General features: G+C 34.7%; 1 protein-coding gene across 9 annotated transcripts in view; it reads left to right on the top strand.

The window, feature by feature from the left end:
• Nucleotides 1-25,600, top strand: part of CCDC82 (coiled-coil domain containing 82) — a 34,032-nt gene that overhangs the window by 6,951 nt on the left and 1,481 nt on the right. For 4 of the 9 annotated variants that reach the window (XM_077867582.1, XM_077867580.1, XM_077867581.1 and 1 more), the window contains exons 4-7: nt 10,341-10,433; nt 12,352-12,476; nt 15,369-15,539; nt 20,965-21,150. In XM_077867582.1, the coding sequence (XP_077723708.1) occupies nt 10,341-10,433; nt 12,352-12,476; nt 15,369-15,539; nt 20,965-21,150 (575 nt within the window). Of the gene's footprint in view, nt 1-10,340; nt 10,434-12,351; nt 12,477-12,774; nt 12,857-14,086; nt 14,223-15,368; nt 15,540-20,964; nt 21,151-21,534; nt 21,584-25,600 lie in introns of those variants that run through there. The other 5 variants (XM_077867583.1, XM_077867584.1, XR_013362529.1 and 2 more) reach the window with 5 other exon arrangements.

Below are 25,600 nucleotides of genomic sequence, written 5' to 3'. Positions count from 1 at the left end.
ATATGGAATCTGAAACCATATAAATGATTTTTTAGTACTTACTTACATTGCATTCCATTAATCTGCCTTGTAGTTTGAATGGATCTTTTACCCATACATGACTTTATAGCATCATGCATTAGTCATTTGGAAAATACTGGTTCACTGGATTATGTAGATCTTCCAAATGTTGACATATTCCTTTATATAATACTTTTTAAATAACATTTGTTAATATTACCACTAATCTAATCAGAATTTTTTTAGGTATGGGGAAGCTATCAAGTTCACAGTAGTAGCAGATACAAATTTTCTAAAATTCTAATTTCTACTTAAAAATCTGTTTTTTTTAAGTCTGGTTTTTAAATCTATAGCAATGAGTTCTTGAAATCATAGTTCCCTTTGTTCTTTTTTTTTTTAATATTTGACAAATGCTTCAATATCCATTGTTTATCAATCGTTTGTTCTCTCTCTCCCTATCTATCTATCTATCTATCTATCTATCTAGTCTATACCCAGTGCGGGTCTTGAACTCACAACCCCGAGATCATGAGTCACATGCTTGCAGTGCCTGGGTGGCACAGTCAGTTAAGCATCCAAGTTTTGATTTTGTCTCAGGTCATGATCTCAGGGTTATGAGATCAAGCCTTATTACATTGGGCTCTGCTCTCAGCATGGAGTCTGCTTCAGTTTCTCTCTCTCTCTCTCTGTGTCTCTCTCGTGCTCCTGCTCTCTCTTTTTTTCCTCTCTCAAATAATTTTTTTTTTAAAGAGTTTCATGCTCTACTGACTAAACCTCTCAAGTGCCCCTGTCAGTTGTTCTTTCAAGTAAACATGGTATTTCATGATCAATGAGGTTTTTTTCAGCTCCTAGCTGCATTTTTCCTCAAAGTATGATTGATCATACTGTGATGCAACATAGGTATTTAATGCATACTTCCCATTTCATCCCACTGAATACTAAAAAGATGTATGTTCAAGATTTAATAAAATTAATAGTTTTTACTACTTATCAAGGACACTGTTTAGTGAAAGTAGCTTTTTACTGAGTGTATAGCATTGATGACTACAGTAATTACTACTGGTCTTGGTGCTACTGCCGTGATTCATATTAGGGAGCCAGCTGCCCTACCCATAGTTATTTTTTGTATTATCAATGTCAACATGGTAAAAACAGCATGATTATCTTAATGTTATTACTTTGATCTCATAGATCCCCTTGAATGGACTTGGGGACTTTGGGTGTGTACAGACCACACTTTGAGAACCATTGGTTTTATCAGGCCTATTGAAGTGTCAGTGAAACTTATCAGACATTGGAAGTTAGAATTTTTATGTTTTCTTACAGTTAATAAAAACAAACACAAATAACCCTAACACTTTAGGGTATCTTAAAATATGTATTATTTTTCTAATCTCTATAGTTGTACATAAATTCAAAGATTATTTTTATGATCTACAACTCTGGTAGAAACAGGCTGTTATTTTTTTCTTCAAGAATGGATTCTTTCCAGTTTTTTTAAATGGTCGTATTTACTAAAACTATGCGTAACATGGTTCAATATCAATCTCATGATTTATAATAAAATAGTAGATTGAGGTATGAATTAAATTTCAAGAAATTTATCAGTTATAGAGATGCCAATGATAAGCATCTGTATTTCAAAAGTCAATGACTACTTTCCTTACATCAGTAGTCACTTGTTTGCCTGCTACCTGGACACTGAAATTTTAGGGAAAATCAGTTAGGACATATCCCCTCATTCTGGATTATAATATATTATAATTTATAATTATAAATATTTTAAATTAAAATTATAAATAGAATGTGAATATTTTCTCAGTGATACATACCCATGCTTTCTCCTGCTAATTAATGAAAATTAAAGTTTATTATTGTTTCTCTGTCCTACATCTATATGCTTTTATTTTTTTAAGGGACAATTTTAGATATACTGAAGAGTAGAAAGCACAGAGAATTCCTACATGACCCCTCTCGTATATAGGTTCCGTATAATTAACATTTTGCATTAGTTTGGTACATGTAAAATTGATGAGCCAATATTGATACAGCATTATTAACTGTAGTTTATATTTTATCTCAGGGCTCACTCTTTGTGTTATACATTTTATGGGTTTTGACAAATACATAATGATGCAATATCATACAGACTAGTTTCACTGTCCTCAAAATCTCCTGTGCTCTACTATTCATTTTTTGCACTCTCCGCTGAACTCCTGGCAACCACTGATCTTTTTAATGTCTCCATAGTTTTGCCTTTGCTAGAATGTTTTATAGTTGGAATTACACAGCATGTAACCCCTTTCAGACTGAATTTTTTCATTTAATAATATGCATTTAAGTTTCCTGAATTTCTTAAAGTGGCATGATAGATTATTTTTATCACTGAGTAATATTTCATTGTATGGACGTACAGTTTGTTTATCCATTCACCTGCTGAAGGACATGTTGGTTGCTTTCAAGTTTTGGCAATATGAATAAAGCTGCTATGCATATTGGTGTGCAGGTTTTCTATGAATACAAGTTTTCATCTCATTTGGGTAAATGCCAAGAAGCTCTATACTTGGCTTTTACTGTTCAGCATCTCCACTCAGAGAGAGATGAATCTCATTTTTTATGCAGCACATTTTACCTTGCATGTTCTTAATTGCAGTTTCCGGTTTTATCCTTAAAGTTGTCTTTTCTCAACTTGTAGCCATATTCATACCTTTCCTCCCTTGAGTTAGTATGTTTCATTAAGCACTATTCAAAATTTTATCCTTTGTTCCAGTTTCCTATTAACTCTACAAAGCATTGTTGAGCTCTTGCACCCATCAATTCAGTGAAATTGCTCTCGTTAAAGTTAGTGATTACTTCCTATTTGCCAAAATGCTTTTCAGTACTTATGTTAACATGCTACTGTCATGGGCTTGGCCACCAACAATTAACCACTTTCTCTTTCAGAAAGTTCTCTTTTTGGCTTCTGTGGTACCATTCTATCTTGGCCTTCCCTTTATAATATTGCTTTCCTCTTTTTGCACTTGCTGTGTAAATATTGATGTTTCTAAAGGTCATCCTCAAACTCCCTTGTTTGTGCCTCAGGCAGTCTCTTCCCCATAAGTTTGGCTCAGTCTATGGGCAAAAACTGCCAAACTTTTATTTCCAGCACAGATTTCTCCAAAGCCCAAGTTACAGTTTTTCATCTTATTTAACATTTCCATCAGCATATCTTTCAGACACCTCAGACTCAGTATGTGTAAAACTAAATTATTGAGCAGTAACATAAAGGAGTTTTGGGGTCATGTAGAACTATTTTTTTTTATTTTTTGGTTGTTGTGGCGGTTACACAACTTTATGCATTGTTCATAGAACTGTATACCAAAAAGAGTGAATTTTATGACATGTAGAAAAGTAAAACTCAATAAAGAGAGCCAAATATATGGGCATACCCACTTCCAAAAAATAACCTCAATGGTTAATCCACTTCACTTCTCTTTGCATTTCTCATACTCTTTAAAGTTGATGATACGATATAGGAACTCATTGTTAGTTGGATGGATGGATGATTAAGATAAGTGTATAGGCTAAAGGCTCTTGGGTCTATACTTCAAGACAGAGAAATGTTAGATGTGATAGAATTCTTTAAAGTCAGACGAAAACAACCCCACATATTTCAGTGATAATTTATGACTTGTTTTTAATATTTATCAATGTTTATGAATACAATAAAATTAAACATAAGGCAGTTTTCAGTTCAGTTCAATGTTCTAAAAATTGCTGTAGGTTAATTCTTACTCTTTAAAAAATATTTTTTTCTCATTAAAGTAATAACCTGTGTGATGAATAATGAACATTACACTGTGGCCTTAGTTAGGCTCTAATTGGGTTAATGTTCCTAAATTCATTCTCTTCCCAACTTCTCTAAGAACACTGACAACTACTGATAGTCAACATAAATGATCACAATTTGGAAAAAACATTTTCTAGTTCCAAATTCACTCCTCTGGTGAGAATTACAGTGAGTAGCCAATGCAGTTTTATCTTTTTGAAGAGAACAGTTCTACCTATAGGAAGACATTTTGTCAATTCCTCATTATCTGCCGTTTGGCTTTGAGAGATGTATCTATAACATCTCAAAATAGAATAGTTTCCTCTTCTGCTATACGTTTGAAGCAGTTGAAGACAATCATGGTCTTTTTTCCTTCTCATAAATCCCAGTATTTCTCTAAATTTATTTTGAGACTGCAGCTCCCAGAAAAGATATGATAAAAAGTGGAAGAAAAGACTAGCAGTGGTCCATTGTATTCCAGACCCATAATGTACCCACACTATAATACAATACGTGGGTAGTTATAACCTTCAGATTTGTGAATACTGATGATTATATTGTTTTTCAGTGCTCTATAATATGTTCAGAGTGACAGAGAAGAAAGTATAGACAGAAATGTACATCTCAGTCTACTAGTGCCTTGCTAGAGAAATACTTGCTAGAATACTGGAAATTAGATTAAAAGCAAACATTAACTTAGTCTCCATCTAGCAATGAAAAAGAATAATTCCATCAACATAACACAGAGTGTGCCTAGGAACGGTCTTGCAACCATTTACATTAAATATTAAATACTAGAACTCTCTTTTGGAGGATAAGTAAAAAGTGCCAGTGAAATCATATTGTGGCACAAGGGAAAGGTAACATTGCCCTGAAGACTCAGAAGAAAATGCCTATGAAAAGTGTTTCATTAAAGGAAACAGAAGAAAATTGTATAACACATTTGCTTTACAATCTGTGAAAAGGAATTAGGAAATCAAGGAGAGAACAATTTGAGGGGGAAATACAGCTAGCTAAGATAAGGATAAGTTGCTAGAAAATTAAAAATATGAAGTCAAGTAAAATCTCTATTGGAAAATGTAAACAATAGAATTAACAGTACAGAAAATCTCATCAGTGATATATAGATTAAACCTAAAAAGTCTTTCCAGCATTCTTCTACCATAGAGAAAAAAGAAAACAATTCTAAAGGTGAAGATGATACATAAAGGAATAGAGATAATTCTATTACACAAATTTCGGGGGCGGGGAGAAATACAGAACAAATGGACATTTAAAGGAAGAAAAATTCTATAGCTTTAGTGTGATATGTAAAAATTTGAATGTGCTAAGAGACATAGCATGTTTTTGGGTGGAAAAACATGGAGATATGATTTCAAAGGTATGATAGGAATATTGAGTTGCTGGACAGACACCCATTTCTTTAAGTTAAGGAGGTTCACATCCTAGTAAGTTGATGAAAATAGATTTGCACATAGGCATATGAAGGAAATACTTTTTCTAATTACAAAAATGAAGAAAATAGTATCTAGCCATCTATTTTAGACCTATAAAAATGGTTTAATTTAGGGGTGCCTGGCTGGCTGGTTCAGTCATCTAAGTGGCTGACTCTCGATTTTGCTTCAGGTCATGATCTCAGGGTTTTGAGATTGAGCCCTGTGTTGGACTCATGCTCAGTGTAGAGTCTGAGATTCTCTCTCTCCCCTCTCCCTGCCTCTCAATCCTCCCACACATACACTCTCTCAAATGATATCTTTTTTAAAAAATGGGTTGATAATATTGGTTCCACTAGTACGTCAAAAGAGAAAAACCCATGTCATAATTTTAATAGATTCTAAAAAGCATTTGATAAAATTCAATGCCCATGTTTGATTTAAAAACAAAAAGAAAGTCTTAAAAATTTGTAATATGAGTATTTTTCCTTTATATAACAAAGAATATTTTAAACTAAGAGACAATATATACTTCTAATGAAGCACTAGAGATACTGTCTTTAAGGAACAACACAGGGATGCCTGGGATGATTCAGTCGGTTGAGTGGCTCTTGGTGTCGACTCAGGTTATGATCATGAGATCAAGCCCCATGTGGAGCCCTGCCTGGAGCCCCACGTTGGGCTCTGTGCTCAGCACAGAGTCTGCTTGAAGATTCTCCCCTCTGCCCTCATGCGCATACTCTCCCTCACTCTCTAAAATAAAATAAAATAAATAAAATCTTTAAAAAAAGACAAATATTTCCTCCTTTGTTCTAGATGTTTTGAACAATAATAATAAAAGAGGTAAAACCAGAATTTTTTTAAAAATATTTTATTTATTTATTCATGAGAGACACAGAGAGCGAGAGGCAGAGACACAGGCAGAGGGAGAAGCAGGCTCCATGCAGGGAGCCTGATGTGGGGCTCGATCCTGGGTCTCCAAAATCATGCCCTGGGCCGAAGGCAGGCGCTAAACCGCTGAGCCACCCAGGGATCCCGTAAAACCAGAAATTAACTTTGGAAAAGGAAAAGACATTATTTGAACATAATATGATTATACACACACACACACACACACACACACACACACAAGCTCTAAGTTTCTGACTCATTTAACCTGAGATACAAAGAGAAAGGATATGCATAGATTGAGAACAGGAGTCGATGCAGCATGTATTTCCATAGTTTCCTTATGTTCTTTCTCTCTCGGTTCTTGAAATAAACTTAGCACTCGCAAGACTCCATCCTTCACAGGGTTAGGGGAGAAAGCAGAGTCACTGCCCAGGAATTCTCAAACAGCATCTCCCTCTATCCAGCTCCGTGATGTGCTAGGAAGTTCATTTTCCTCAAATATATAAGACAATTTGACTCTTGGGTATTTGCAAAAGATCTCAGAAAGATAACCAGATTCACAATTAATATGTAAAATTTAAGAGATTCCTTGTGCCCATAAGAATAAATTAATAATTATTTAGAAGATATAATGAGGGACAATTCCATTTATAGTATCAAACAAAATGAAGTTCTTAGGCTTAATCTTAGAAAGAAAAGCATGGACTTTATAGGTAAAAGAATAAACTTTACTGTGAAATAGCAAAGAAAACATAGATGAAAGCAGAGACAGCATGTTTCTGGAAAGCAATAAATAGTACAAGAAATTATTTCTTCCGAAATTAACTCTTGGGGGAGGGGCAGCAAAGGGAGACAGAAGGAGAGAATCTAAAGCGACTCCAAGCCTAGCAAGGAGCCTGATGCTTGGCTCGATCTCACAACCCTGAGATCATGACCTGAGTCCCAGTCAAGAGCCTGACACTTAATCAATTGAGCCACCTAGGAGCCTATGACATTAACGTTTTGATTCAACTTTGCAAAACAATGTTAAGTTCACTTGGTAAAAAAATATGAGAATGAATAAAATTAGACAATAAACTAAATCAGAAGGACTTGCCCTACCAGGTATAAAAATTTATAAGATTTCACTAAGTAAAGCTGTGTAGTACTACTATGAGAATGACAGCCAGATCATTAAGAAAGGTACATGGTGCCAAAACAAAGTCTTAGCATATATGTGAAATTAATATATGATAAAAGATAAAATCAATAGAATGACTAAATTACCCTGTGATTGAGTATGGGGAAATTAACTACCTCGGAAAAATTGAGTTATGCATAAACACAAATATTGTTGATTTTCTCCTGTATTCTTTTGCAATTTTTTTTATAATTGTAGAAGAAATTTTTTTTATAAGATTTTACTTATTTATTCATAAGAGACACACAGAGAGAGACATAGACACAGGCAGAGGGAGAAGCAGGCTCCATGCAGGCAACCCGATGCAGGACTCAATCCTGGGACTCCAGGATTGTGGCCTGGGCTGAAGGCAGGCACTAAACCTCCGAGCCACCCAGGGATCCCCTGTAGAAGTAAATTTTAAACAATATTCCTAGGATGCTCCACAGAAGCTCATCCAATATGAGGTTTAGAACACTGAAAAAAGCTCTGGAGGAGTCTGAGCTCTAATCTTGATTCTTCCCTATTTAGTTGGATGACCTTGGGTAACTTATTTCATTACTGGGTCAGTTTTTAAATTTTTTAAATGAAAGATTTGAGGTGTGCCTGAGTGGCTCAGTTGGCTAAGTGTCCAACTCTTGATTTCGATTCAGGTCATAATCTCAGGGCTGTGATATCGAGCCAAACATCAGGCTCTTTGCTGGGCTTGGAGCCTGCTTAAGATTCTCTCTCTAAAAAAATATATATATATTTATATTTATATTTATATTTATATTTATATTTATATTTATATTTATATTTATATTTATATTTGTAAAATGAAATGAGAGATTTGAATTATTTTCTCCAATTTCCAATCTAAGTCTAAAATTTCATGTTCTGAACTATATTATCAAACCTAACTACTATGAAGAAGAAATCTACCTAGGGGATAGTAGCATGAAATCTGGAATCAGACTACTGTGTTCCAGTGCTGGTTTCAGCGTTTACTAGCTGTGTAATCTTAGGGAAATTTTTTTATCCTTTTTGTATTTATTTCCTTAACTAAAAATAAACCAAGGGTATTGATTGTACGTCATAGGCTTGTATAGAGAAATACAGCAATGCATGTAAGTATATGAAAGAATGCCTGGCACATCCTTGCTCAATAAAATCTTTTTTTCAATTTGAGATGTGAGGAGCTTAATTCCTCCACCACCCATCTATACACTCAAGCACAATGACATTGAGACCTTCCTGACTCTTGTGAAGAGATTCTGATATCCATTGGTAGGAGAGAGATTCTGTGGTTAGGCAAAAACTCTCCACATGATTCTGATCCTCTGCCCTTTCTTTTTATTCCCGATTCTAAAGAAACACTGTCAAGGGTCTTTCAAAAAGAACAGCAGTTCTCAAACTCTACAGCAGGTTAGTGACATTGAGCATCAGCACAAAGACTGATAAAATCAGTGGGATAAAAAAATTCTATTTCAATTTATTTGATAGTTAAAACTTAGGAGCACAGGGGTGGAATTTTATGTTTTTTTTTTTTCTTCAACACGTGTTAATATTCCCAGAACATTTCCCCTTAATATAGTTTGGGTAGCGCTAGGTAGAGTTTAAATGCAGTTTAACACTCACAAATTAAATTATGTACCAAACTATATTATATTCAGAGGTTGATTAAAATATAGTCAAAATTGAATGCTATTGAAGTATTATTTCATTTTCCAGTTATATTCTACTGATTTAAAATATGTATATAAATGGCTGTGATCAGTTCTTTTGTAACTTACTATCGATCATAGATAGGCCCTCTAAAGTCTAAGGGCCCTGGTGCAAATTATCTGCTGTTGTCATTTAATTTTATTTCTGCTTCACTTTGGATACTTTCATACTATAATAACATGTTTTCTCAAAAAAGAATGCATACTAAATATTTTTTCTGAAATCTAAAGAGTTACACAGCCCTTTTAGTAGCTAAAATATAAAGAAAAATGTTGCTCCAGGTTAAATCTCATCATTTTTTTTTTTTTTTAATTTATGATAGTCACAGAGAGAGAGAGAGGCAGAGACACAGGCAGAGGGAGAAGCAGGCTCCATGCACCGGGAGCCTGACGTGGGACTCGATCCCGGGTCTCCAGGATCGTGCCCTGGGCCAAAGGCAGGCGCCAAACCGCTGCGCCACCCAGGGATCCCTCATCATTGTTTTATTTCAATGAAAGCAAGATCAAAATTCAGTAATAAATGCTAACATAGGTCTTATTTTGCTTAAATTTCTCATCCAGCATCATCCACTTTTCCTGAAACTCTCAGGCTGTCCCTAATATTTTTATCAGTGCCCAGGGCAGAGCAGATGTTCTGTAATGATCATTTAAGTCAAGGGAAGGGTTGTGTGAGACTATTTATATAGCCATAGTAAACCTTGACCCAAGAACAATTGGAAGTAGTAGGGACCTTCTTGCTTAACATCATTGTCTGGCCCATCACTATAGATGATTCCGTAGGCTGCATTGGGTTAGTGGGAAGATATAGGCTTATATATTCTATATGAGAAAGAGAACAGAACTTTTCTAAACTGATACGGAAAACCCTAAATCTGGGGCAGCAGAAAGGGAAATGTAGTTTTTATAGCCATTGGGGTTTTGACTAGGGTAGTAATTTCTTGGAAAATTTCATACGTACTATGTTTTAGAGAGAACATGGTACCTATATAAGTTTTATCTCTTGCTCTAATTGTTAAGGTGATAATTAAACTTAGGTGCACATGGGATGATTTGGGTTTTTTTTTTTTTTTCACCACTTATCTCTTAGTTATTTTCTGAACAGTTTTCCCTAAATAAGTTTGGAAAGTGAACATTATTTGAAATAACAACTTAAAGTTTTGGATTAGAAGCCAGTAAATCTGGAAAATGGAGATTTGCTCAGTGACAAGTCGCTGAGGCAGCTATAAAATTAGGATAATTAGGTGATTTCTCCTATTTATAGTATTAATTTCTTAAAGGAACCTATTTTATTTAAGAAATTGTTTTATCACTATATTCTAATATATATTTAAAATTAATTTCAGATTCTTTTAGTGACCACTATACTCACTTTGAAAGAGTTGTGAAGGCTCTTCTGATCAATGCTTTAGATGAATCTTTTCTGGGAACATTGTATGGTAAGTTAATATAAATGGAACAATTAGGATTTGTTTCTTTTTTCAATTTTTAAACATCCTAATATATAATAATTAATATAATATAATATAACATAACATAACAATATAATATATACTTAAGCATAAATCAAGAGACCCATTCTTAAGGCCCCCCATTTGTTCCCTCTAGGATCAACTACACCAGGAGCCCATTCACATCAAAAAACTTAATACTGTTTATTATTTGTGATACATGGAAAGTGCAAAAGAAATCTGTCATGTTCCTTTACCTTTAGAGAATTCACAGTGAATATGAGGATATAGGACATAGACTCAAAATAGCAGAGTAGTTCAATAGCCATGTGTTGTCCCAGCCTTTCTAAGCTCATTGAATTTCACCAAAACCTATATGCTGTTTCATGCTTTTGTGCCTTTGCCCATTAAAATATAATCCCTTTCTACCCTAGATTTTCCAGGTGAATGTAAAGTCGTTTTCACTGTGAAAGCTACTATGACCTACTCAAGTAACATTTTTACTCCTTCATTTGTGCTGTCAATGTCCTGGTGATACTGATGTGTATAGACTTTTCATACTGTATTGAAAATGTATTTTTGCCTTCCTCACTTCCAAGAGTAAAAGAAGAAACCATACCTTATATACTTATCCCTTGCATCTAACACAGAATTTGGAAGTTAATAAAGACTATCAATACATTGTACTGAATAGATACCTAAATGCCGAAGTGAGATTTCATTTACAGTTTATTGAACAAATATTTATTTATTTATTTATTTATTTATTTATTTATTTTTTTTTTTATGAACAAATATTTATTGAGTGCGTAAGAGGCAGGCATTTATTTGAGGTCTGGGGATATGGCAATGCCTAAGACAGAGATTCCTGTCCTCATATTGCTTAAAGTCTAATGGGAGAGACAGATCATGGATGAGTAAACAAATAGATAACATAATATAATTTCAACTAGTGATTAGTTCTTGAAAAAAAAATGAAGTAGATTAAGGAGATCAAGAGTGATAAAGGAAAGGGAAAGTCTGTTAGATTGTTCAAAGAAGGTCTCTCAAGAGGTGTCTTAAACAGAAAACTGAATGAAGTCAGGAGGAAAGTAATACATAGATCTCTCTGAGAGCACAGTAAGTGCAAAGACCCTTAGGTAAAAATAAGTTTGATGTGATAGATGAATGGATAAAGAAGAAGTGGTATATAGATCCAACGGAATATTACCTAGCTATAACAAAGAATGAAATCTTGCCATTTGCATGATGGATCTAGAGGGTATAATGCTAAGTGAAGGAAGTCAGGGAAAGACAAATACTGTATGATCTCACTTACATGTGGAATTCAAGAAACAAAGCAAATGAACACAAAAAAGCAAACAAAAAATAGACTCTTAACTATAGAGAACGGGCAGTTACCAGAGGGAAAGTTGGTAGGGAGGATGGGTGAAACAGGTGAAGGGGATTAAGAGTACACTTAATGTGGTGAGTACTGAGCAATGCATAGTATTGTTGAATTCCTGTATTTACATCTGAAACATATATAACACCATATGTTAATTTTACTGGGATTAAAATTTTTAAAAATTTGATGTATTCAGGGAACAATTAGAAGGCTTCTGTGGTTCTTTCCTTTCCCTAATGCTCTGATGGAATTGGTTTTTTTTCTTTACTTAATATTTTAAAAAATTAAAATGCTTCTAACCAAATAACCAGGTATCCTTCTAAAACCATGGGAAGAAATTTAAAGTATTCAACTGCTTCACTATTTCCTAATGTTCTCAACCTTGGCACTATTGGTATTTGAGGCTGGATGATTCATTGGTGTGGAGGCTGAAAAGAATTAGATAGATAGATAGACAGACAGACAGACAGATTTCCTAAGGGCAAAGTGATTATATGTTGCTGGTGTTCCCCTGAACAGATGGCACCAGGCAAAAATCATATGCACAAGATATGTTGACATCTCTTCATTACTTGGATAACCGCTTTGTTCAGCCTCGTCTAGAGAGTTTAACTTCTAGAAGTCGCTGGAAAGAGCAATACAAGGTATATAGTTTAATTTGTTTTTGAATCTCTGGTTGGGGAGATGAGAGTTTATTTTTATTTATTAAACTGATTATTGACTGAATAATCTTCTAATCTTCTTCTATTGGCATTTTTCTTGGTTAAATAATCAGTTTGTTTCTCACCTTTTCTAAAGGCTGTTGTTTTAATTATTATAATACTTATTATATGTATCCAGTAATTAAGTAGTTCTAAATGATGAATAATTTTAGAATGCCTGTAGAGCTTAGCCAATCTATTAAAATGAGGTTATCTCACAGGATGTTAATTGTTGTTTCAGAAGGAAGTTCTATTGCTAAAGAAGATTGAGAAACAGTGGGTTTAACTTTAAACTTAACTGGAGGACTTTTCAAGGAACATTAGTGTGTGAATTTATACTGTAAATCTTCAAGAGGGTGATGTAGAATGTAATGCTTTCCAAATCTGTGTTTTCCTATGGGCCTCCTTTCATGACCTTTTATCATCTCCTAGAATAAGTGGTTTCCATAACATAATTTGGGAAATACTGGCCTGGGTTGTCTCTGACATCCTTCTCCACCTTAAGATTTTATAATTCTACCAATTTCGGGCAAGCATCTTTTTAATTTATAAGACTTATACTGCATTCCATGTTATCCCATAGACTTCTATTTTATGTCTCTAATAGTAGAGGCTGTCTTATATGATTTTTAAGAGTTTTTTTCTTAATCTCCTTCTAATTTCTATCCACCAATGATTAGCAGGAAGGAAAAAAAAATGGTAGGGTAACAGAAGTTCAAGTTCCTAACAGTCCTCTAGAACTCTACTCGTTAGCTACTCTACCTCATTTATGTCAGGAGATTGGCTTCATCCAAGGCCTATTTGGTCTTGAATTAACTGATAAATTAGCCACAGATGGTTTGGGTTTAAGGGACACTTATGGGATTACAGAAATAGAGAACTTCAGTTTGAAATATGGCTGAATTTAGGGCCATCATATATATCTTTTTGATTTGGGGTCAGTTTTTAACCTCTCTAAACTCCGCTCTTCCTCAGACACAAAATATTTATCTAATTTCAAAGGAAATATTTGCTTACTTAGAAGGTAAAATACGTAACACATTCTTAGAACATGGTATAAATATTATTTTCTTCAATAGAAAAATAGCATATATTTATTGATCATTTAACTTTGCCAAATAATTTGCATACAATGCAAACTATCTTATTTGATCTTCAGAGTAACTCCATGAGGAAGGCACTGTTCTTTCCTCTGTTTTAGAGCTGAGAAAACTGTGACTCAGAAGAATTGAGTAATGCAAGGTTGCACAGCTAGTAATTAGGCCAATTTTTAAACCTAGAAATCATAAGTTCCTAGTATTTCTCTGACTCCAAAGTCCATGCCACTGTGCTATATTATGTTTAACTATACCATGGTATATTGTGCTGAATTTGGATTACCCGATGTTGAAATAATAACTGTGAGATACAAGAAAATATTAGTTTAAACATTTAGAGACATAAATAATCAGTATGATCTTGGTCAGAATTAGCTAAGTTATGCTACAAAAATAATATGACAGATCAACAATGAAAATCTTAATAGCTTTAACCCAACAAAGGTTATTTTTCAGTTCTATGTCCAGTGTAAATCAACGAGAGTGTTCTGCATGTTGTAGTCACTCACAGAGCCAAACTGATAGGGCTTTTATCTCGGATGTGCTTCCAGAAGTACCACAAGAAAGAGAAGGGAAAATGGTTTAGTCACCTGTAAGTGTCACATTGTCACAAACTGCCATGAAATATGAGAAATATTAAAAGTAGACAAAATACAATATAGTTGTGAATCATACAGTGTTAAAAAGGAAACTATCAGTATACTGAATATTTAATTACTATTAGGCTGATAGAGAATACAAATGTAGATTAGTAACCCTGCTAATATGTTCCCTGTGTACGGTTCAAATGCTATGGTAAAACCTAATCTATACTATTAATTATGACAGTAGTATCTAGCACAGGCCTAGAGTGTGAGCAAAAATATGCAACCACAAGTAATTGTACAGCTTAATAAAGCTTATTTATGAATGCCAAATATTTTCTCAGTTTGCTTACTCATTACTAATTTAGCCATTAGACTGTCCATATCAGTACTGGCCACCCAGCAGTCCTGCTTTCAACTTGCTTTTTCCATAGTACTTTAGTAAACGGCCATAGGATGATCAAATTATTTCTGGAATATTTTGTGGGAAATATGATACAATTTACACAATAGAGACTGAAGTGACCTGGTTTTTCTCAATTTTTGACTAACCTAAATGAATTCATCTTTTTTATTAGAGTATCCTGAATTTTTGCTGCTCTTTTTTTCTATTTTTAAAAATATTTTATTTATTTATTCATGAGAGACATAGAGAGGAGAAACCCAGGCAGAGGGAGTAGCAGTCTCCCTGTGGGGATCCTGATGCAGGACTTGATCCCGGGACCCCCGGATCATGACCTGAGCCAAAGGCAGTTATTTAACCACTGAGCCACCCATGCATCCCTCTGTTTTTCTATTTTTAACTAGAATGCCTCATTTATACTAGAGAGAGAAAAGAAAAGTAAATTAAAATCTGAAGAGCACTAAATACTAACTCAAAAGTAGGAAGGATATGAAACTAATTTTTTTTCTAGTCTGGTTTCTTTTCAATTAACAGCCTAAATTATAAATTCTTTTTTTTAAATTTAAAAATAGCTTGTCAAATATCTACTGTGTGTTCTGTGTTAAAGCAAGAAATACCAATGTGTTTTGCTCTTATATCTATTATTGTCATTCTCAATATTGGTTTTAATTTAGTTAGGTTCTTTTATGTTTTATTTTGTTGTTTTTTTCCAATCTTGTAAAGCTTCATTACATTTTCTAACTGTTTTCAGGAACGGGTGGAAAATTATTCTAATGTAAGTATTCACTTGAAGAATCCTGAAAACTGTTCCTGCCAAGCTTGTGGATTGCATCGCCACTGCAGATACTCAGTGCATTTATCAGGAAAGTTGTATAACACCAGGACCATGGAAATAGATGATTTCATGTCACATGATAAACAGGTATTTTTCCCTCTCATTTTACTTTTTAGTATTTAGAAATTTTCGATATATAAGTTTGCACAAATAACTCTTATTTTTTATAAATGGAGAAAGCACTAGGAGAAGGGAAAATAGTACAAGAAAAGAGGTTATAGTTTTTGAATGTGAAAAATGTCTTTCATACAATGTATGGCAAATACACTTCTAATTCAGATACTAAACTCTGTTTAAGTACAGATCACCCAAACTGCAGGGAGAGGAGAAGGGTATAAGATGAGAGTGAAAAGGCATTTAACTTAGACAAGGAAAGACTTTGAGTCCAAAGGAGAATTTAACTCAAGTGTGAAATTTTATGGCAGATAATTGACCAAATGGACAGTCCACAGGCAGATAATTGAAGATGCCTGTCATCTTAATATGAGAATCGAAAGAAAATAGTGTTTCAACCTAGAATATATCAGAAGTGTGTCAAACACTAGACAATCACCATATACCTGAGGTTCTATTAATTCTGAGTGAAAAGACAACACTGAAGAAAATATTTGAAATATTTGAAGAATATTTGATAAGCAAAGCAGTAAGTGTGAAGAGAGAAGTGCAGGTGCAGTCTAATTCTATTTATTTTTTAATCTTTGTAAACATTTATAGGGGCTCCAGGGTGGCTCAGTGGTTGAGCGTCTGCCTTTAACTCAGGTCGTGATCCCAGGGTCCTGGGATTAAGTCCCGCATCAGGCCCTCCACAGGGAGCCTGCTTCTCCCTCTGCCTCTCTCATGAATAAATACATAAAATAAAATAAAATAACATATTGTGTTTATAAATACAAAAATATTAATATCAAGGGCTTCCTCTGATGAGTCTGTATATCCATGAAGGGTTGTGTGTTTGGGGGGCTCTGAGAGTTACTTCTAAGTACTACCAGTCTATTACAAAGCTAGAAATAGCCTATTAAACTAAATCCTTCTACTACATTGGATAGTATAATTCCTCAGTACTAGTGGCAGTAACTGATCAAATCCCTCTAAAGTATCTGCAAGAATCACTTGGAAATTTTCTTTGGGGAGAATGAATTCAGAATTAGTCTTTAATATATCATTTAGCAAATTACTATAAAAACACATTTTTTTTCTCAACATAGTCAATATGCAAATCTCCCTATTGTTTAAAAACCAGTTTGTGACTTTATGAGTTAAGACAGATAGAATCCTAATAAAAGTGAATTAATACTTTAAGGATCATGATGTATTTTGTATAGGTAAAAAATAGTGGTGTACGTTCACTGTCTTTACTGTCTATAGCTAATCCTGGAAAGGGAAGTGAGTTAGAAAAGCATTTCTGAAGTTCTGATATTCCTATGAAAGAGCAAAGATTCTGTATAAAATAGTTATTCAAATATCTGCTTTTGGCTCAGGTCGTGATCCTGGGGCCCTGGGATCGAGTCCTGCATTGGGCTCCCCGAAGGGAGCCTGCTTCTCCTTCTGCCTGTGTCTCTACCTCTCTTTGTGTGTCTCTCATGAATAAATAAATAAAATCTTAAAAAAAAGGAAGCAGAGTATATACATTATCCTTGCAGCTATACAAAAATGTGTGTACACTTGTATGAATAGCTGTATGCAAACATTAAACTAGTTATTGTGTAATATAAGGTAATGTAATTAAAATTCTTTAGTATTAAATTTTTCAGTAATTTTTTTCTTTAAAGGGAAGAAACATTTTTTTAAAGATTTTATTTATTTATTTATTTATTTATTTATTTATTTATTTATTTGAGAGAGAAAGAGAGAGCGTGAGGGGGTTGAGGGATAGAGGGAGAAGGAGAGAGAATCTCATACAGATTCCAGGCTGGGCACAGAGCCCCACACAGGGCTTTATCTCACAACCCTGGGATCATAACCTGAGCTGAAATCAAGAGTTGGCGTTTATCAGACTGAGCCACCCAGGGACCCCCGGAAGCATCACTTATTAAAATCTGTTTTATATCCTACTGAGCTACAATAGCAATGCATGTATGGAAAGGAAAGGAGAAAATAATAAACCCGTTTTTCTTCCAAGGCTTTGGAGAGGCTTTGCCACCTCCAACCTACCCTTAGGTTGTTTTGAAAAGTAATTCTCCATTTTGTGTTGCTGTTGATAGTTATATAAAATTGAGACTGCTTGGGGTTATTAACTAGGGCTCTCTTTAAAGGTGCAGATAATGAAGAATGCACTTTGTGAATTTGTTTGATAATAAAACTTTTCTCCTTACTTACCCAAGATTAGCTTCTTTGAAAGACAGGATACTTTAATGGAAAGTGGAACTGGTGGGAGAGAATAATTTTAGTTACAGTAGTCTTAGGGTACTGAGACTAGAGGCCTTGGGTCACCAGGTCCTGGTGAAATCTGGGGGCATAGATTGAGAAGGAAATCAATCATCTGAAGGAAGGAGATGTGAAATCTGAAATGGAGTTGGGAAGACTAACAACAATCTTGAATTAATTTCAGTTTTTCCCAGAATCTGGCCAAACTCCTAAAGATGCTTAAGATCCAATGGGGAAAGGCAGTAATTTTGAAATAAGTGTCAGTATGTAATATGTCCAATGCAAAAACAGGCCAAGAGAAAATAGAATCCTTTGGCTCAGCCTATTGCATTATATGTTTCTAAAGATCTAGGTACAGAAAACAATGGGACTTCCATTCTTCCTCTTTTCTTGAGGATCTTTTTTCTTTCTTCTCTATACTTTAACTTCCATAAAGAACTGGCTCCTCTGTATCTAAATGAGGACCTAGAGAAATACCTCAAAAAGCTCCCTGTAATCAGCTGAATATTACAAATGTGCACAATGCATGTTTCATTGTATTCTTACCTTAATTTGTTAACCGGTGTTAGTTTATACTTCTATATGCTGTATTTAATAAATTACAAATCACATTTTTTTCCTACTGCTTTGCAATTCACCGTCTGCTGTTTTAGGTAAATTTGGTGATAGGTTTTAGCTCTGTTTTGAATTGTATCTTTGGATAAGTAGGATCCCTTAATTCACATTGATAACTGAGTTAAGTCACTTATCCTCAGATTTATCAGTTTATTAGAACTATGCTAACCCTGCACAGTGGATTAGTAATCATTTACATGTCATTTGGCTTATCTGCTTTGAGAACAATCATCATAGGACTTACTTTTCTGTCTCTGGCAATTTTTTGATATTGTCTATCTTGTTGGAATAGAGTCCTTAATATCTAGAAATGCAATTAGATCATTAAAAGTAGTCTCTAAATACATTTCTTGACATTTAAGTCCACTGGTCTTACAGCATAGAGTAATTTTGTTTTAGGACTTTATATAAATGGAACCCTACTTTGTAAGCTGTTTCACACTGTACACATAAATTCTTAAGATATAATAGGCTGTAACCATACACTTAAAACAGGGAAAAGAGAGAGGTCTACTTGTAATATTATAGCTATTACATACATCTACTCTTTTCTGTGAACACTTACTAACAATGGTTAAGGCTCTTAAAATGTGATCACACTTGGGAGGAAAATAGTATGAGAATATTATAAGGGTAATTTTAGGTTTATTTATCTTCGTAAATGTTTATAGCTGCCAAGAAGATAGGAATTAGAAATAGAAAGAAGTAAACTATGATGTTAAATATTTTCAGTGCGTATTTTTGTTTCAGACAGGTAAAAAATTATTAAATAAGGATTTTTAAATACTTCTTCCCTCTTGGCCTAACTTAAAATTTTTATACAGATAAATCCCTCAGTTTTATGGAAATATAAAACACAGTGTGTTGGAAAATTTTTTTATTAAATTCTATTATTATTCTACTGTATTTTATCCAGAACAGCCATAGGAGACTTCTTCCACACAATCTTCTCTGGTAACAGAGATAGAGAAACAGAGGGTACCCCTAGTGGTCGCTGCAACTATTGTGGCATCTTTTTTACTCAACGTGAAAAAGGAGGTATTGGCAAGGGAATTGTTAGAGTCCATATGACTGGTTTGATGACAATGTTGAAATGGAAAGCTTACTGGGAGTAAATAAGCAATGTACGATAATACATGATTATTTTTAGTCATCTAAAAACAAAGATTTTTGTAGAACTTGAATAGAAATCTGAACCGGGTTTTCTTCAATTTTTGAGGATTTTAAAAAAGATTGTAAGATGTCCCAAATACCATCTTCACAAGATGATGTATCAAACCTGACTGTTGCTAATCATATCTAACTTTTATTCAGTCTTGCCAGTTCACTCTTCATTTTATTACTATTGTTTTTGCCAGTATACTCAGATTACTTATTGAACTCCTCACTTCTGTGAACCCTTGTGATATGGCTTCAGAAAAACAATAAAGTTCTTTGTCAGAAAAAAATACAAGTTACACAGATGAATATTGTAACTATAGCACTTGTATTGAACTCATGAAACCAGGCATGAATTCAGGCACAGAAACAAGTACATAATTTAACTAGGAGTTTGTCCATTTCCTCAAGTTACTCCATGAGAATAATACTGATCATGTTATATGTTTAGTTGTAATGTTTAAATTTTAGTTTTCCTATTTTAGTTATCAGTATGTATAACAGGGTACATATTCAAAACATTCTGAAAGAAAAATGTTCTGGTTGGTTGATTTCATAAGAAGAGAATTCTTAATCATAAAATCCTGGAAATCCATATAAGCATAGAAATTAAAATTCTCATAGTTTGCTAACAATAAAATATTAATGTGTTTTAATCATATTAGAGTGACTAAGGAAACCAATACAACTAAACACAGTTATTTTTTTACTTTACAAAGTTTTTTGGAAAAAATTATTTAGTGAAAAACTGTTAACACTTAGTATTGATATGAGTTTGTTTCAGTTTTACATGTTGCTTATACATGTAAGCTAGAAAATTGTCATAATCCAGGCATTTTTAATTTAGTAACTGTACCACTATGTACACAACTGCTTAGTCGCTTTTCTTGCTTTTAGGTATGCCCATCCTTCCACATTAAAAGCCATTTTTCTCCTCCTTCTTAAACTTGGCTAGCTATTTTCTAAAGATTTAGTTCAAGCATCACCTACCCATGGACTCTTCTCATCTCTGAATTGCGTTAATTGTCCCTCCTCTGTACCTTGATAGCATCTTTTGCCCAGCATTTGGTACACTGTGTTTTAATAGATTATTTTTCTCCCAAGACTATAAGCTCCCCTAATACAGGTAGTATATTTTTCACTTATGTATCTTCAGTGCTTAGCCCAATACTTGAAACTGAGCAGATGCTCAGTTTTTCTTAACTAAGTTGTATAATGAGAGAAGATAAAGGAATTATTGTGTAAACATTTTAAAAATTAAATAATGCAGTCATTAGATTTTTCTATTAAAGAAAATCTCAAGGCCAACAAGGCTGTATAATCATTACTGTATCTTTTATTTCATATGTCAGATAATAATGTTTATTCCTTGATGTAGGTGTTTACTGTTGGCAGAATTTGTGCTAATCGCACCAGAATTTATCATAAACTGAAACATTTTAAGTTCAAGCTGTACCAGGAATGTTGCTCCATTGCAAAGACAGAAGAAGTTGAGGATGAACAGGTTAAGGAAACAGTGGAAAGAATTTTCAATCAGTCAAAGGAAAGTGGCTGGATTAAGGAGGTAAGGTGAATACAGAAGAATCATATCATTCATAGATTCTGGAGCTTAATTATGATCAGCAAAAGGATATAAATGATTAGAAGAAGACCGTGAAATTTAAAAGAGAATCTCTCCTCCCCCCTACCCTCGTCTTTGTATTTTCTCTTCTTCCACCCATTCCTTTCATGCTTATCATTGTACAACCCTGAATAGGTGCCCTGATGTTCTAAGCATTCCTTCAGCTCATCAGATAAATTGAAATCAGCAATAATACTGTCCTGTGATGAAGGACCTCTGTCCTTTCACTTTTATATATATGGTATTCCTTACATATATATTAAGTCCCCTTATTTTCCTTGACAAAGTGTAGGACTCACCTCTGCTTGTCTGCTTCCTATTCTTTAGAACAGTTCTTGTGACCCGAGAGTGAAGAAGCACCTGGTGCCAATCTGAGGAAAGGATCTCGGCTGCCAGTTGTAATACCACCCACATCCTCTTCTTGAGGACATGGGCTGAGCAGTGAGCACACTGTAACTGAAGATCAAGGGGAATGCAGAGGTTTCAGGCCACGGCACTGATTTTGATTCCCCCAAATCCTGTTGATCACTAAGTTTGATATCAGGGATAAAGTGGGGGTTTTGAAGAGTGCACTGGATTCCCGAAGATCTGCTGGCAGCTCAGAAGCTCTGGTCTGCTCACAGAGCTTTTAGAATTGCTTATGGTACTTGGAAAGAATGCTCATATGACTGTGGTGGTCTAAAACCAGTCTAGTTAATGGAAATGTATAAGAGAACACATATAGTAGATTTTCGGGCAACTCAGATCAACAGTATATTTAATCTTAAAAAAACAAACAAACAAACGAAGCCTGACTTGAGATCTGTTGCCTGGGTTATTTATATCATAGGAAATTTATAAAAGAGGAAGATAAAAAAGAAGAGAGCTTAGTGAATACACTTGTGAGCAAAGGGAAAGCAAAAGAACAACAAACAGGAACTCGTTAGGGTATGGCATGCTCTGCAGAGGTCTCCCAGTCTGCAGAGTGACATCAAACTGGTTTCCCTTCTGACAATTATCCTCCCCCACAAACCCCCACCTGGTGATCTCTCTCTGCCTTCCCGACCTCCCACATCTTAACCCTTCCGTAATCTTTCTCTCATGTTACTCTCCACGGCTTTTTATCTTTTACTTTGCTTCAACTTCTCTCCCTGCTTTGCTCCCTGTCCTCCTCTGTGCTTTTCTAATTTGCCTTAGGGAGGAGCCATTACTTAGCCAGTAAGCCCCGTCTTTGTTTCCCTTGATGACGTGAAATTCTTAGCTGCTTTTATCGATGGGTTTAAAGGTTGCCAACCCTCTAGTGGAGTTGAAAAACCTACCGGGATACCACATTTTTTTTTTTAAAGAATTGTGTACTAGGTGTAGAAAAAAATCACTGTGCATGTATTATACATAGTATGTAATGATACTATATATGGGGAAGAATGTTAAACTTCTTGCAGAGAAAAACTAAAAGCATTTCCAGATCATGCATCTTAGAGAAAGCCTAACAAGGTTTCTAACAGAAGGGACCTGGAATAAGAGAAAATATCTGTAGAAGAAAAAAAGCCAAGTGTTCTATTCTGCTTCAAGAACAACACTTAGCATTGGGCAGTTAAGGTATTTCAGGGTCATGTATGTGTAGGAAAATATGCACCTTTTTTGTATTTTCACATGCAAAACCAAAGAGCTTCATTTTCTTTTTGTGATCCCTCCTGCTTTAAAAATATTTGACCATAGATTTTCTCAAAAGATTTCCCAGAAACAAAAGTTTAGACCCACTGTAAACATATATACACCTTTCTATGCTGTGATTAAACTTCAGAATTTATCAAACACTGACACTTCTCAGCATCACTCCACCTAATGGTCAGGGAGTAGGAGTGTCCTTGCGCGACAGCACTGCACGTGCTTGTGATGCACGCCTTTTTCTTTGGCTGCAGGCTCAGGGCCACAGTTGCCCTAACCTTTTCGAATGCCAGGGCTCAGTGCTGCTTGAATGACCCTATCTGTAGCCCTTTTCGCACCTGCCTCCTAATCATCATGTCATCCCCTTCTCTTACCTCACACAAACTATCTGGTCCTGGCTTTCCTCCCAGCTTACACTGCACACCTTGCTTTTTCCCTTACCTGCCCCTTCCTCCTCCACAAGTTTTTCTTCCACTCTCTCAGGATATCTCAGCATTTCTTTCCAAAGACTTGCCACCAGACTGACTTCATTCTTCTTGCTCTTCCTCCTAACAGTTGAACTAGGATGATATGTTTTTAACCTAGAATGACATTAAAGGATAGGAGCTACTTGGGTGTGAGAAAGGATTAATAAAAAAATTTTAATAAAACCAAAACATATAATAAATATAATAAAAATAATTGTGTCATTCTAAATTAGAATGGAAGAATATACAAGCATATGCCACTGGCAAAATTCTAACAAATGTTTCTTGTTCAGAAGAAAGTGAATGTGATGATGGGATTTCCAGAGAAGTTGAAGATAGGATTGTTGGGATGGGGTGGGAAATACATAAACATCAGGAAATGGAGGAAGTATGTCAAAAAAAGTATCAACTCTCGGTTTTGCAATTTATATGTAAATTTTGAATTATTACATAAAGATTGTTACATAAGAAGGAATTTTAAATAATGATTTGATAACTCACCCCTTCTAGGAACTCTTCTTATATGGTATCTTTTTCTTTCTCCCTTTAAAACTTGTTTTTCCTTTTCTTTTTCTTTCACTCCCTAAACTGATATTTCTCAAATCGTGGCCCTAACAACCCTATGTCAGAATCACCCAGAAATTTGTGGAAAACGTGTAGTTCCTGGTCTCACTGCAGACCTATTGAATGAGAATCCTTGCGGAGGGTTAAACACCCGATATTTAACAAATTGGTGATTCTTAAACAAAATAAAGATTGAGGGCCACTGCTTTAAAGGTAACATGTTGCTCTAGGTTCTGATCTCAGCTGCTTTACAGCCCTCTGCCTTGGCAAACCCATTCTTTTCTTCATGTCTAACTGCTGTTTCTGAAGACTCCAAACTCCTTCCTTTATGTTCTGACCTCTTTTTCACATTCTGGTCCCACAGTTCTGTTTTAATCAGTAGGTCCACCCTGGCACTCGAAGGGATTAACATAAGACCCAAACTCTCCAAATTTTTAGTAAAAAGAATGATGGAACCAAACTCTTTAGGTGGAGAGAATGACCAGGAAATACGAACTGCCTTCTTGCTGAGTTTCACTTTTCCTTTGGAGGGCTTTCTCTTTTCTTACTAAAGCTGCACTCTGCCCCTTCCCATCCTTTAAATCTCAGAAATAGCATATTATAATGGTTAAAAGCATGGATTTAAATATTTTCTAACAATAGAATTTGGAGGAAAGTTACCTTATTCCTATAAGTCTAAGTTGTCACTTCAGTAAAATAGGAATTAAAACAACAATAATAATTAGAGTTTTGGTGTGCTATATGTAAAGCATTTATTATTGGACCTAGCAATTAGTAAGTGATCAATTAATGTTAACTATTATTAGTAATAAAAGCAAGTTTTCCTTCCTTTTCTTAGTATAGCTGGGATAGATTGTAATTTTCCAAAAAAAAATTAGTAAGAGGAAAAAGAGTATAAAGAAAGATAACATAAAAAGCATAAAACAATCAAACTCTTAAGGTATAAGTTTCTAATTCTATGGTACTTTACTTACATCTAGTAGAACCTGTTTGAATACTCAGTCAAAAGAATCCCCTAGTAGTCCAAAGGTTATATCCCCTCCTCCTTTTCTTCATTCTTTCCAGAGAAGGTGATCCAATCAGACATCTTTGAGGGGGAAAAACGTTTCGTGGCCCTGCCTAGAAGGAAACCACACTCACTTTTCTTTTTCTTTTCTCCTATACTTTTCCATAGGTTCCTATCACCACAAAAGTCAGGGTCATCAGAATCCTCTCTTCCTTCATTGAGAGTAGAACCAGAGTTCATAAGTAGGGTAAAGAAACCATTCGGTCAGTTAAGCTCCTCAATTGAAATCAGCAGTTTGAATTTTCCAAATCATCTATGGAATTTCCAGATCATCCTGACTCCTCTTTTATCTTGTCCTCCCTTGGTCTTAACTCATCATCTTAATTGCTGTCACTCAAATTTGGGACCTCATTACCTAACTTATTATAATAGACTCATGACTAGAATGGATGTTTCACCATTTTTCTCTAAATAACGTCTCATATCATGTCCGTCTTCTGCCTCAACACCACTTTAGCAGTTTCACATTGTTTGTTGCACTTTTGCTAAACTCCTTCACCTAACATTTCATACTTTTATTCTCTGACCACAACCTCTTTGGTTCAGTCTTACCTCTCTCTCTTTCCCTAAGAAATTATAGTCAAATCCCATACTTGCCTTTTCGCTCTTGTATGGACTGTGGCTCCTACAAAAAACTCTCCCCACCAAA

Source organism: Canis aureus, chromosome 23, assembly GCF_053574225.1.
Source record: "Canis aureus isolate CA01 chromosome 23, VMU_Caureus_v.1.0, whole genome shotgun sequence".
Taxonomy (NCBI): Eukaryota; Metazoa; Chordata; class Mammalia; order Carnivora; family Canidae; genus Canis; species Canis aureus.
This window is presented reverse-complemented; position numbering and strand designations above follow the sequence as displayed.